Source organism: Mytilus trossulus, unplaced genomic scaffold, assembly GCF_036588685.1.
Source record: "Mytilus trossulus isolate FHL-02 unplaced genomic scaffold, PNRI_Mtr1.1.1.hap1 h1tg000244l__unscaffolded, whole genome shotgun sequence".
Classification (NCBI taxonomy): domain Eukaryota; kingdom Metazoa; phylum Mollusca; class Bivalvia; order Mytilida; family Mytilidae; genus Mytilus; species Mytilus trossulus.
The window spans coordinates 3,156,472-3,170,632 of NW_026963317.1; the positions used below are offsets into that span (position 1 = coordinate 3,156,472).

Consider the following 14,161-nt stretch of genomic DNA (forward strand, 5'->3'; position numbering starts at 1 on the left):
CGTAATAAAAATCATAGATCATCACAATTGTTTAGTTCCCACAAAGACATGTAAAATTATATATAAAGTATTGTATGTCTCTGGTTCCATCTTAGGATTGATTTTATTGTGTCACTTCATCTACATGTATGCTATGACTGAAGATAACTTTTAATACTGGATTTTTTTTTGCACTTATGAAGCAAATTTTATGACTGCAACTGAGGAAACTGAAAAAAAAATATCAATTTTTTGCAAAAACAGTTGAAAAATTCTTGTCTCTTTAAATCTATCAAAATTTCTTAAAGTCAAAAAATATTTTCATCATTTCTATTTATAGCTTTTAAATTATTATTTAATTGGACACATTTATTAAAATTATAATGTTTATTTAAAAGACATAATAAAGTACCAAGTTTTACTGTAAAAAAATATCACATTCCATTGGATGAGTTTATTTGTGATGATGATGAGGCCCTGATGATAGAATATGCTAAAGAACAAAAAAGTTGAAGTAAGGCAATATTTCATCTAGAACTCCCCAAAATACCTATGCTATTTTGGGGAGTTCTAAAATAGCATAGGTATTTTGGGGTCCCTATTTTGTATGTCAACTGTGAGCTTCACATACTTTGTTTTGCAACAAATATCTAAACATCTAAAATATGATCTACACTTTATATACTGTAACCAAAAAAAGGAATTCTGTCAGAATTAATTTATTTTGAATATATTTAACTGTAAATAAGAATCCCACGCAAACAGCATGCACAGCTTATTAAAATCATTGCCCCGCACGGTATCATCAGTTTGTTGATGCTGCGCTGAATAATAAAGGGGAAAGATATAGTTCAAGAATGTCAATCTGTATTATTTAGCACACCTACGATCATGACAGTGTATCAAAGAGTTTTTTTAAGTCAGTGCATAGGACCTCAAATGCATTCATTAAAACCCCATTTTATCTTAAATGAAATCAAATAAGCAAAAAAAGAAAATTTGAAACCTGCTAAGGTTTTCTAAAAACGTCATAGTTTGATAGAAAATTTGTAAGGAAACATTTTAAACGAATGAAATATTTTGAATGTAAAAACGCTATGAAATATATAGATTTATTATAATGGTAATATAGTGTGTATTGAAACCAGCATGTCAGGTTATAAGATTTAAAGTGATATTAGATTAGGTTCTCCATGACAAATTAGCATGTCTTATTCAAATCAGAGACATACATGTATAATACATTATATGTCTCTGTTCAAATGTAAAAAGAAATCCATATATATAGCGGATGAGGTTTATTTTAATACAAAATATGAATTTAAGGATTTGTAATCATTGTGGAAACAAAACAAAAGTAATCGATGCCCTGTGAATTTTGAGTGTACTTTTGAACTGATTAATCTCCCAGGGTCGTATAATTTTATATTTTTTAATTTCATGGTTTAAGGTCGCTGAAAAATTTGATAAATCATGAATGTAAATTACCATATTAGTATTGAATTGTTAAATAGATTATTAATTCCTTGGTTTCTAATTCAATTCCAATTTTAAAAATTCCATACATGTTCAGATATCAAATGTGTTAAACAATTATTTTTAATTTATAAATATATCAATACATTTATGTTTAATAATCAAGTGCACATGTCCTTTGAACAAGGTCCAAAGTTTTTTTTCTATAATTTCATACATTATTCAGTGGCTCATCTTAATAGTTGTGCCAATTAGAAGTCTCCCAGCCTGCCTCTTTATCTCCTCCAGATACAAGAAACAATGTGATGGTGGCTTTATTTTTTGTCTAGAATTGTCTCTGGTTGATACAAATCTCTGAGCATATTATATATAGCTGAGGGTATTGTCAGGGATGTTCAAAATTTTTAATTGGACAGAAAAAAATAAATCAATAAGGACATACTTGCTGAAAAAATGGAGTGAAACACATTCCACAAAATAACTGAGTATTTTGAAAATGAAAAAGTATACCAAATTGTTTGTTAGATATTTGAAGTCTTCTTTGAGTTACAAATGTACTTTTTACTGGATCAAATGTTCATTCTTAAGAATTCATCAAACTTAAGAATTATGTTTGTGACATTGAAAAAATCTGGTTTCTTTTATCAAATATTCAATTAAAATTTACAATTATTTATTTTAAAACTGAATTGAAAAAAAATCAAATGTCCATTTCCTATTTAGAATATTTTTTCAGAATTCTTGTGTTGGGGTTGATATACCCTTTGATTAGGTTGTTTAATAGTTTTATGAGGATAGCTAGACATCTCACTTTACTATAATTGTAATATCATCTCCTTTAAAAATCAAAAACCTTTTATCTAATTTTTTGGTGAAACAGAGGATATCACTGAATCTGTCTGCAAAATGATATACACCTTGAAATTTGATATACATGTAAATGTTCGGTATGCAGACGGACAAAGTTTAAACAAGAAATAAAATAGACCTTTCTTCAAACCATTATATTGTTCTGAACATAAATGAAATATTTGCCACTGGACATTATATAAAGCAATCAACTATCTAACTATTTGTTATATTTTGATTTGAGAATGGGGATATGCTGAGCAAGGCAATATGTGCATTTTTGTTGGTCTGTCAAGAGAGATAAGTACAGAAATTTCATAGCACATATAATGTGAGAGGGGGGAGGGGCAAATATAAATTTAAGGATTGGGGAGAACTTTGTTAGTGGTTCAGCCTTAAAAAAATATATTTGTATAGCCATGAAGGAAATAGTTATCCCACTGATTTTATAGTCCTGAGCATGTGATTAATTTGATTGTTTTTTCCTAGATCATCATTTGTCAATAGCACTGATAGTAAATTTAAAATTTAAAATGTTAATTTTTGTGAAATATTTATAGATAGCGTCATAGAACTGCCCATTCCTCTAGGATTGAACCCTTTAGTTACATTTTTACGTAAATAGTTGATGTTTTGTGGTATTTGTTTGTATTTTATATGATTCTGGAGAGTCCTTATAGGACCACCTAGATAGTTATGTAGAAATTTTTATTATATATCAAAATTTATGACATTCATTTTATTAAAAAAAGATGGAAAAAGGTAATAACAGGATATAGTCATTGTGAGGCCAGACAAAAAAGTATGTGTGTTTACTGTCACTGTCAGTCTGTGTCACATGCTTAAAATATAGGATAAGTAGGGTTTTTTTTTTAATTTTCAATATTTTTTTTTACATTGAGTCTATAGGAGCATCTTTGTAACTTTAACAGTGCTGAATCAGAAATGGTAAAAAAATAGGGTAGGGGATAAAAATTAGGGTATGTAGGAGTACAGTAAACACACATACGTTTTATTTGGCCTGAGTACTCTTATTGGGTATCAGTTCCATCATGCCGAGTGGCTCTCATAGAAGTGTTAAGACTTGATTTATTTAAATCGGTTAAAAACAAAATAATCCTGTTAAAAAGAGTTTAAAAAATTATCTCTGTCATACATAATGATATCAATAAAAATAAGCTGTTACAATAATTACATAATTGCATGTATACAAATTTAACATTCCATTTCACCTTGTGTTCTTTTTCAGCTTTTTAATATTAAAGGGCAAAAATTGTTTAAATAACAAGAAAAATATTTAAAATATGAAAAGATAATGATTATTATTTTTATTTTGTTCAGTTGAAGTTTTTCAAGGTTTCAAAATTTTATTTGGAAATTCCCAGTAAGTGTTTTTAAGCAGATGACATTTTTCAAGGTTTTAAAATTTTATTTTGAATTACAATTGTAGAAATGTCCTATAGTGCTTTTGAACTCAATGGTACCCGGGTGTAGGGTTGTAAAATAATAAAAATAAGTGATAGTGAAGTACTTAGTACTTTAAATTGTTATTTTATTTATTATAAGGTACTTAGCATCAAATACTATAATGGGTTGTATAATTACCTCCCCTGTTTGGCATACCTTTGATATCAAAGAAGATTAGAGACATTGACAATGAAAGAATTGTCTTTGTATTTGTTTGTTTATTTGTATTTCTATAAATCTTAGAAACCTTTTGTGCAGAAAACCACATGGTTACAAATGTGATATTCACTTATGAAACAAAAATTTCACTTCATATTCGTTTCATAATATGATTTATAATATGTCCAATATATTTGTTTCGCAATACAATTTATAGTATGTCCAATTTATTTGTTTCATAATTTAATTTATAGTGTGTGCAATAAACTTTGAAATTCTTTTGCAAATTGTCCACTCATTTATGTTTGCACAAACTCAGAAATCTGTCCTTCAGAAAATCGTCCTTCAATTAAGATAATGGTTAAACTGTTTGTTTTGAAAATTACAAAATGACAAAATGTCAAATAAAGTGGCCATAAAATGTGTGGTTAACGTGCACACACATACATGTTTTAGATTTGACAATCAAAATCTAGAAACCAATATGTAAAATTTTCTCTTGTTTTTATTGTTGAGCCTTTGACTTTTGTCACAGAAAAGTTGACATAGGGATAGTGATCTGGTAGTGGCTACTGTGGCTAACTTCTTAAAAGCTTTATACTTTTGAAGGTAGAAAACCTGGATAATTCATACTTTGTATATGGAAGCCTCATGTTACGAAGTTTCCGTCAGTCACATGTCCAAAGTCCTTGACCTCATTTTCAAGGTTCAGTAAAAAAGTTCAGTAAAAAAGATTTTTTGTAATGATAAATTCTCTCTTATTATAAGTAATAGTAATCGGGCGGTTGTCACTTTGACATATTCACCATTTCCTTATCAATTTTATTACTATATCTGGTATGTTCATATTTTTTAATCCTTTTTCAGAGAGAGAAAAATGCAGGGTCAAAGTGCATCATATCTATGTCTGGTCAAACAACGACCATCAAAAACCCAGAGAATAACGAGACAAAAGCGTTCTCTTTTGACCATTCCTACTGGTCACATACAGATTTTGACGAAAATGAACTTGGACTTAACATTGCAAAAGCAGGATCCAACTACAGTGATCAGGTTGGTTTCATTACATGGAGAAAGAATTAGTATAACAGAATAACAGATTATAGAATATAGACAGTAGGACAGAGATGTTGTTTAAAAGTCAGTCCTCAGAATCAAAAATTATGAGGGATTTATATTAAACACAACTTCAGAAATTCAAAGAATGACATTGAAATTCAAAATAGATTTAAACAACTGTTGTACACACAAGGTGATTCAATGGAAAATTCAATTGAAAATTACTTTTCCTAATGTTTATTTTTACATGCATATTGTTAGGTCACTCAGGTCTCTTGCAATATATTGTACATGTATTATAACAAGATGGTATTTTGCTATAAGTTTATTAACGTTGCCTAGACCGATGTGTCCAATACAATAAAATACACAAATATATATACCGAATATAAACAGCGTCAAGGTTTCTATTAACTTGACCATTATAGTTTTAATTCTCAAGATACAGGGATGAATATCTATTAAGTTGACTCTAATTGACATGTTTTGACCAACCTGGAAATTGATGTTCGAAGAATACACGTATGTCCAGTGTTATAACTAATTGTTATTGCTACATGTCACCACCTGGTCTGCATGTAAACATGTTATATGCAACCCAGCGGTCAACTGAACAACCTTTTACAAGGTCATGATTTACTTAATAGATATTCCCCTGTATTTATTTTATTCAATTTAATAAACATTTTAAGAATATATAATCATCAATATAAATATAAATATATTTTATATATATTTATATATATATTTTTAGCCTATCATATTGTCACATTCCTCCCTTTCTTAAGAAATATAATTTATATTTTAGTTAAAATCGGTGACAATATGAATGCTTGCAAATTTCCCTAAAAACAACAAAAATATTCATAAATAAAATCATTTCAAAAGTTCAACAACATCTAAATGTTCAGCAATGTATAGTTCATACAATTCTTGTGTGAATAACTAAGTTCGTAACATCAAATATCGGAACTTCTTATTTCCAGAAAAAGGCGCAACCATCAACTACGGACCGTCTTCATAACCCCGACTCCAGTGAACTGCTCCTCTGATCGTCGTTGTCAACTCCAACAATCCATCTGTTTATCTGCAACGCCAATTCCCGTCATTTAGAAGTTCTGCAACCATTCAAACTTCATGTGATCCACCATCCGTACTTCATGTGATCCACCATCCGACCTTCATGTGATCCACCATCCGTACTTCATGTGATCCACCATCCGTTCTCCATGTGATCCACCATCCGTACTTCATGTGATCCACCATCCGTCCTTCATGTGATCCACCATCCGTACTTCATGTGATCCACCATCCGTCCTTCATGTGATCCACCATCCGTCCTTCATGTGATCCACCATCCGTCCTTCATGTGATCCACCATCCCTCCTTCATGTGATCCACCATCCCTCCTTCATGTGATCCACCATCCGTCCTTCATGTGATCCACCATTCGTTGTTGATTTACTCCTAACTGACCTAGCTTACCTACTCTGTTAATTCAGAGTCCCTGACTAGGTTGCTCAGTTATCACCGGCTGAAACATTACAGGAAAATCTACCTGTGATGCTGTAGAACAATTCCCTTTACCAATAAAAAGTTATGTGATCGTATAGTTTTATGTACATCTAAGCGTCTGCGTTGTGTCCAATGATCAAAGCCAATATCCGACACTGGATAATGGTTCTTAGTGGCTGGTTCTCAGTAATGGTGCAGAAGCTATTTTACCATCTCTGTAGGCAGTACCATCGCCCTCAACATCAGTTGACACTATTTGATCGCCACCAAGGTATCGTGTGACTATTTGAATCTCTCTATTACTAAATTCTCTTGGCTAAACACCTATTATTAAACTTAAGAATATATTAATAACAAAATACCTATAAAAATAGCAACAACATAAATTAATGCTTTTACTAAATTGGATAGTTCAAAGTCGTCCTCAAGTTTTAACTGCTTCAATTTTGAAAAAATAAAGTATCGATATGTTATCTATTTAAAATAAGAATAAAAAATTTAAACTCAAATACAAAAACAATAAACTAATAAGATAAACTTTTCTCTAGTATTAGTACTGAAAAATTGTTTTATAAAGGTTTGACATTCAACCAACACTTTCCTTCCTTTTTCATAAACAAAGCTGTGATTCAGAGATTACTGATATTTATAGGATTTCTTAACAATCAACAATTTTTCAGCGAGCAATCTGAAGCGAGAATTAGAATGATTAATCAAAACAAAATTATTTTATATACACATATATTTATTTAAAAACAATCATCACGAAGCCTACGTCTACGACATGTTAGTCGTTCATTTTATTAAGATAACTAGAAATGTTTGAGAGAAAACTTAAAATTAATTCGTCTTTCTTTTCAGACTTTTTCACAGTTCGTTTAGTTTTCTTTGGTATTCTTACTTCATCAACAGACATTTTTTGACTGCGTTCTGAATTGTACCCATCGGAACTATTATTATCCGACATTTCGCTTGAACCGGAAGTGACAGAAGATTTGTCTTCCTCGTTTTCACGTCGGTTTCTATTTGCTATTTTTTGTTTAAGTTCTGCGAGCGGAATATCATCCTCGTCAGAAGATGTTTCTCTTTCTTGTCGGTAACGATTTATGAGTCTTTCTCGTGGATTAGCAACCGGAAGTTCACTATCACTACCGTCACTATCCTCGGGAGGTACAACATAATTTGTTTTCCTTAATTGCCTACCTTCTAGATTGGTTGGAATAACCCATTCATCAATCTTAGCTTTTTTAAGGTGTTCTAAATGGACTTTCTTAGCGACAGACCCATCTAATTGGTTTTTAAGGACAAATGTTACCGGAGAAGTTTTTTCAATGATTCTGTAATAAGGCTTCCACTTAGTATCTAACTTACTTTTTCTTAAATGATTTTTGAAATATACCGGATCCCCAATTTCTAAATGAATTTCTTGTCTATTTTTATCTGCGTTTTGTTTTTGTTTTTCTTTAGACTTTTTCAAGTTTCTATGAACTAAAATGAAAGATTTGTGTTGTTGTTCTAACAAAATCTTGTGCGGATCTTCACCTACATATTTTCTTCTAGGTTTCAACAGGTTATCAATTGGAAGAACTGGGTCTCTATTGTATAAAAGAAAAAATGGAGAAAATTTAGTTGATTCATTTTTTTGAAATCTAATAGCTGCTATTGTTTGATTTAAGCATACGTCCCAAGTAGACGCATCACTTTGCAATTTCTTTGCCATGACGTCATGAAGCGTCCTGTGAAATCTTTCTACTTTCGCGTTTCCCTGTGGATGATAAAAAGAAGTTGTTATGTGACTTATATTTAATTCTTTCAAAGTTTCTTCAAATATTTTAGAGGTGAATTCACCGCCATTGTCTGACACTATAACTAAAGGTACAGAAAAGTTTGGGATTATTTCCTCAATTAATAAATGAACAACATTTTCCGAAGTTTTATTTGGAACAGGAAAAGCCAAAGGCCACCCACTGTAATGACAAACAAAGCTAACAATATACTTATTTCCTGACAATGATGTAGGATAAGGTCCAGATAAATCTACCCCTATCTTAGCAAATGGAAATGGTGGTATATCAGATATTTGTAATAAAGGTTTTGTTTTACCTGCACTTTGAGATTGACAAATAACACAGGAATTAATATAGGAATTAAGTTCTTTATATAACTTTGGCCAAAAATATTTTTGCCTAATTGAATCGTGACATTTGTCAATTCCTAAATGACTTAGATTATCATGATAACTTTTGATGACCTCATTTCGTAATTGTAATGGAATATAAAGCCTTAACTTTAAATCATCATCAGGGTGAGAAATGTAATAAAGTATATCATTGATAATAATATGTTTATTATCAACACTTTTTGAAGCCTTACCTGTGTTTATTTGATTAATAATTTCCGAAAGTTCTATGTCTAAAGATTGTTCAATTTTCATGTCATAACCAGGAATCGTGCATTCCTTAACGCTAAGTTGATCATCTTCTTTATAGTTACAACTTGCAAAATCTTTTGGATTGAACTCATTTGAATTCAAGGTATTGATTTGAAAAGCCTTGTCACTTATATCTACTTCAATTGTTTCACTTTGATTTTGATTGCCTTCTTGACCCGGAGGTCTTCTTGAAAGATAGTCAGCAATAGTATTATCAGTCCCCGCTAGCCATTCAATCTTACAATTGTAACTTGCAATCCCTAAAGCCCAAAGCTGTAATTTTTTGTTACATTGTGGCGAAAGCAATAAGTACTTTAAAGGCTTGTGGTCAGTTCTGATAATAAATTCAGCTCCATGAAGATAATGATCTAATTTTTGTAATGCATAATGAATGCTAAAGGCTTCTTTTTCAATAGTAGACCACCTAGACTGTGTATCTGATAATTTATGAGATAAAAAGTAAATAGGTTTTTCTTTTCTTAAACATGATAAATGAGTCTCTTCTTCTTCGCAAGGTTGCGTAAGACATGCACCTATGGTATCATTAGAAGCGTCAGTATATAAAACATAAGGTTTCTTCAAATCTGGATATGCTAATAAAGGAGTTACAGTTAAACTATCTTTCAAAAAATCAAAAGCTCTTTGACATTCATCATCCCATTGAAATTTAGCATATTTTTTAGTTAAAGCAACTAAAGGTATAGAAATCTTTGAAAAATTAGGGATAAATCGTCTATAGTATGAACACGCCCCTATAAAACTTCTTACCTCCTTAACAGTAACAGGGTTTGGTAACGTTTTTATTGCCTCAACTTTGGCATCGTCCGGTTTTACACCGTCGATATTGATTTTAAAACCTAGATAATTAGTTTCTTCCTGCAAAAATTGACATTTCTTTAATTTCAATTTCAAATTATGTTGTCTCAATCTGTCAAATACTTGTTGAATGTGATCAAAATGTTCTTCTAAAGTTTCAGAAAATATCAAAATATCGTCAATATAAGAGATAGCAAAACTTAGATCTTGTAAAACTATTTCCATCAATTGACTAAATACAGCAGGACTATTTTGCAATCCAAATGGCATAACATTAAATTCAAAAAGTCCCTTATGACAAACAAATGCTGTTTTTGATTTATCTTCTTCCGCCATCTTAATTTGCCAGAAGCCTGCCCTTAAATCAATTAATGTGTAAAACTTGGCAGCCCCTAAAAGTGTCAATATATCATCGATAACCGGAAGTGGATATCGGATTGCTAAAGTAGAAGAATTCAGGGATCTGAAATCTATGCAGAAACGTGTAGTTTTATCTTTCTTATCAACTAAAACAACTGGTGAGGAATAGTTACTGTTTGATCTTCTTATAATGTTTGCTTCTAACATGTCAGTTATTGCTTTATTGACTATTTCTCTTTTGTGTAATGGAGTTCGATAAGGTTTCAATTGAACCGGAGGATTATCCCCTGTATCTATTCTCATTTTCACAGTGTCAGTTTGACCTAATTCAGTATCCTTGAAAGCAAAAACATCTCTATTGTTATTCAACATTTGTAACACCCGACCCCTATGAACATCAGGCACATTAAGATCAGTTTCAAAAACATTTTCAATTTCAGAGTGCTCTTGAGTAGATTCAAGTGAGACAACATTTTCTTCTAAAACTGGTGAAGCCCTTCCTATTGCTATGCCCCTTCTAAACTTATAAGTTTTATTCGTAGTATTTACTATAAGAACTGGCATATGACGTTTTTCATTAAAGTTTGCAACTGAATTAGCAACCATTAACCCTGGTTGATAACTCAAATGCCCCTTAGTAATTGGTGAAATTTCAAAAGATTTAGAACTTGAAGTTGTATAATTTTTATTACCTTTTACATAACAGATATTACTTGTCTGAGGTTTAATTACAGTGGTTTGAGCAAGCCTAACAATTGAAGCTATATGAATATCTTCCACTAGTGGTACATAAGTTTTATTTATCCTTAAACATCCCAAATCAAAATAAACTCTAACACCAAATTTTACTAACCAATCACGACCCAAAATTGCATTTCTGTTCATGTCAGATACTACATAAAAGGTATGATTCATTTTGTTCCCTTTCATGTTAAAGTCTAAATTTATACTTCCTAAAACATTTAAAGAAGCCCCGTTAACTCCTTGTAAATTGACTTTCTTTTTTTCTAATTTTGGTAATCCCTTAATTGAATTGTAAATCTTATTATGCAATAAAGATACTGAAGCTCCACTGTCAATTAAACTTCTAACTTTCATGTGTGCAATTTTAATCAAACAAGAATTTGGATTTCCTGCTAAATTAATTTCAAATGTTTCTACTTGTTCAGATTCATTTTCAATTTTGCTTTCTGATACATTTTTAAATGATTTTTGTTCTTGATAAGTTTCAATATTTCTAGTTGGTATATTTGAATTTCGCGCTCTAACCTTTTTATTTCCGCTGAATTTTGAATTTCGCGCCATATTTCCTTTGTTTACTTCCGGTTTTGATTTAAAATTTCGCGCCATTTTTTCTTTGTTTGCTTCCGGTTTTGATTTGAAATTTCGCGCCATTTTTTCTTTGTTTGCTTCCGGTTTTGATTTGAAATTTCGCGCCATTTTTTCTTTGTTTGCTTCCGGTTTTGAATTACGATTGTTAGATCTTTTATAATAATTTTTATTCCAGTGATAGGTAGAATTGTTAGAACATGCATTGTTAAAGTCTGTTGATTTGTTATTTATTTTTTTTAACCATGATTCATATATATTATATACAGGTTTTGTATATCCATAATTAATTTTTCTCTCAAACATCTTATTTCCCTTAATTCCCTTAAAAGTCTCCCTATTGGCTTCAGCATAAAGAGACCGTCCTAGTTTAAATTTTCCCTTGGTTTCCTAAATTGTTCATTTGATCTTGCTCTACAATTTCGTTCATAATGACCTGGTTTACCACAGTTCCAACAGAAGAATGTTCTTCTTTGTTGTCCTGTTAAGTCAGACTTGTTTTGTACAGAATTAAACCTTCTAGGATATGTATTTGCATTATGCCTTATCGTGTTGTCATTAAAATTGTGTTGTACTGAATTAAACCTTCTAGGATATGTATTTGCATTATTACTTATCGTATTGTCATTAGAATTGCCTCGGGGTACATGTAATTCGGCACGCGAACTTACTACATTTACATGAAATTTCGGTTTATCCCTGCAATATTTTGCCTTATGGCCGAATCTGTTGCAATTGTTACATTTCACACCTATTTCTCGGTAATGCGATATGTCCATTGGTGTTATATTACGCTCATTACTGTTATTTTTTTTCAAATCAAATTTTCTTCGTAATTGTGTTTCAGCCATTGCCGAGTTTACTGCTTGAGCCAAAGTTTGTGGATTGTCACGCATTATTTTCATTCTCAAATAATCCTGATACAACCCATTTATGAAAAAGTTAACTAATTGAAGTTGAACTATTGGTTGATTGATATCTTGTCCCCTAAAAGCATCTGTTGCCAAAGTTAAAATTCGTTCTCCAAATATTGGAACATTTTCGCCAATTTTTTGATTAACCTTATTCAGAAGTTCAAATGCATATGATGCATCAGGAATATGCCCATAACGAAAATTCAATTGAGTTTTTAGATTTTCCCAATTATTATTCACCTGATCAGTTTCTCTTAACCACCTAGCAATGAAATCACTTACTGGCCCTACAGATGTTTGATAACATATCATTTTACAATCATTCGGACTTAAATTTGCAATCATTGCATATTTTTCTATAGAACGAATCCATTGAGAATAAATTTCTGAATTTGAACCATCAAAGCCTTCAACTATCGAATTGACACCGTTTGCAGTTAACTTTTGAGTAAGACTTTGAACTTGTGTTGCTAAATTTTGAAAAACTAACCCTACATTAAATTCTTGTTCAGCCATTTTTGAGAATATAATAATTAAGATTATCAAATAAAATATCACACGTACCTTAGTATTTTTCAGAATTCATCCTGGTCACGGTTCACCAAAAAGAGTCTTATAACAAGATGGTATTTTGCTATAAGTTTATTAACGTTGCCTAGACCGATGTGTCCAATACAATAAAATACACAAATATATATACCGAATATAAACAGCGTCAAGGTTTCTATTAACTTGACCATTATAGTTTTAATTCTCAAGATACAGGGATGAATATCTATTAAGTTGACTCTAATTGACATGTTTTGACCAACCTGGAAATTGATGTTCGAAGAATACACGTATGTCCAGTGTTATAACTAATTGTTATTGCTACATGTCACCACCTGGTCTGCATGTAAACATGTTATATGCAACCCAGCGGTCAACTGAACAACCTTTTACAAGGTCATGATTTACTTAATAGATATTCCCCTGTATTTATTTTATTCAATTTAATAAACATTTTAAGAATATATAATCATCAATATAAATATAAATATATTTTATATATATTTATATATATATTTTTAGCCTATCATATTGTCACAGTATAACGTCATGAATTAGACTTATATATCACAACAAATCATCAGCAATCCACATGCAATGTTTAAGAGCCATTCAAATTATTGAAATTGATCTCATGTGTCAGAGGTTACGGACCTGGGAGACGTAGAGGGCAAAACCACCCTCCCCCTAATTTTTTTTTTTTTATTTACTCAAGATGCATATGTTTTTAAAGCTCATAATCTACCAAAAATTGTTTCGTCTTAATGCATTCCCTTTCTAGAATAATGAAAAATTATGTATTCACTCCTGTGTGTACTATATACTGGGGGCTTCTGTTCACTGTTCTGTTTTGTCTATACTGCTCAGCTATACCAAACAATTTGGGGACAAAAATTTGTCACAAAAAGATAAAAAAAAAAATACGGAAACACCTGGTATATCATATTAGTCAAAGAAAACGATCAAGGTACGGTATTATTTTGGCTATTCAGTTGTTAATTTAAAGCATACCAACATTCGACTAAAGGAAAAAAATACAATTGACAAGGAAAATAACCCAGATTGTTAGTGTTTATTCAATGACAGAGAGATTACTGCTCCTGTTAAATTATATCGATTTTAACCGATTTTGACCGTTTGAAGTAGATAAAGAGATCATATTGTGGTTTTAAAACAGTGAATATAATAAATTCCTTAGTGGTATTTTGTTAGTAAATTTGATTGAAATATCAAGGACATACCATTATATCTAATATAC

At 30.9% G+C, this 14,161-nt stretch overlaps 1 protein-coding gene across 4 annotated transcripts in view; it reads left to right on the forward strand.

Annotated features, from left to right (window-relative positions):
* Positions 1 to 14,161, forward strand: part of LOC134701490 (kinesin-like protein KIF28P) — a 54,974-nt gene that overhangs the window by 395 nt on the left and 40,418 nt on the right. For all 4 annotated transcript variants that reach the window (XM_063562642.1, XM_063562645.1, XM_063562643.1 and 1 more), the window contains exon 2: positions 4,798 to 4,983. In XM_063562642.1, coding sequence (XP_063418712.1) covers positions 4,798 to 4,983 — 186 coding nt within the window. The remainder of the gene's footprint in view (positions 1 to 4,797; positions 4,984 to 14,161) is intronic.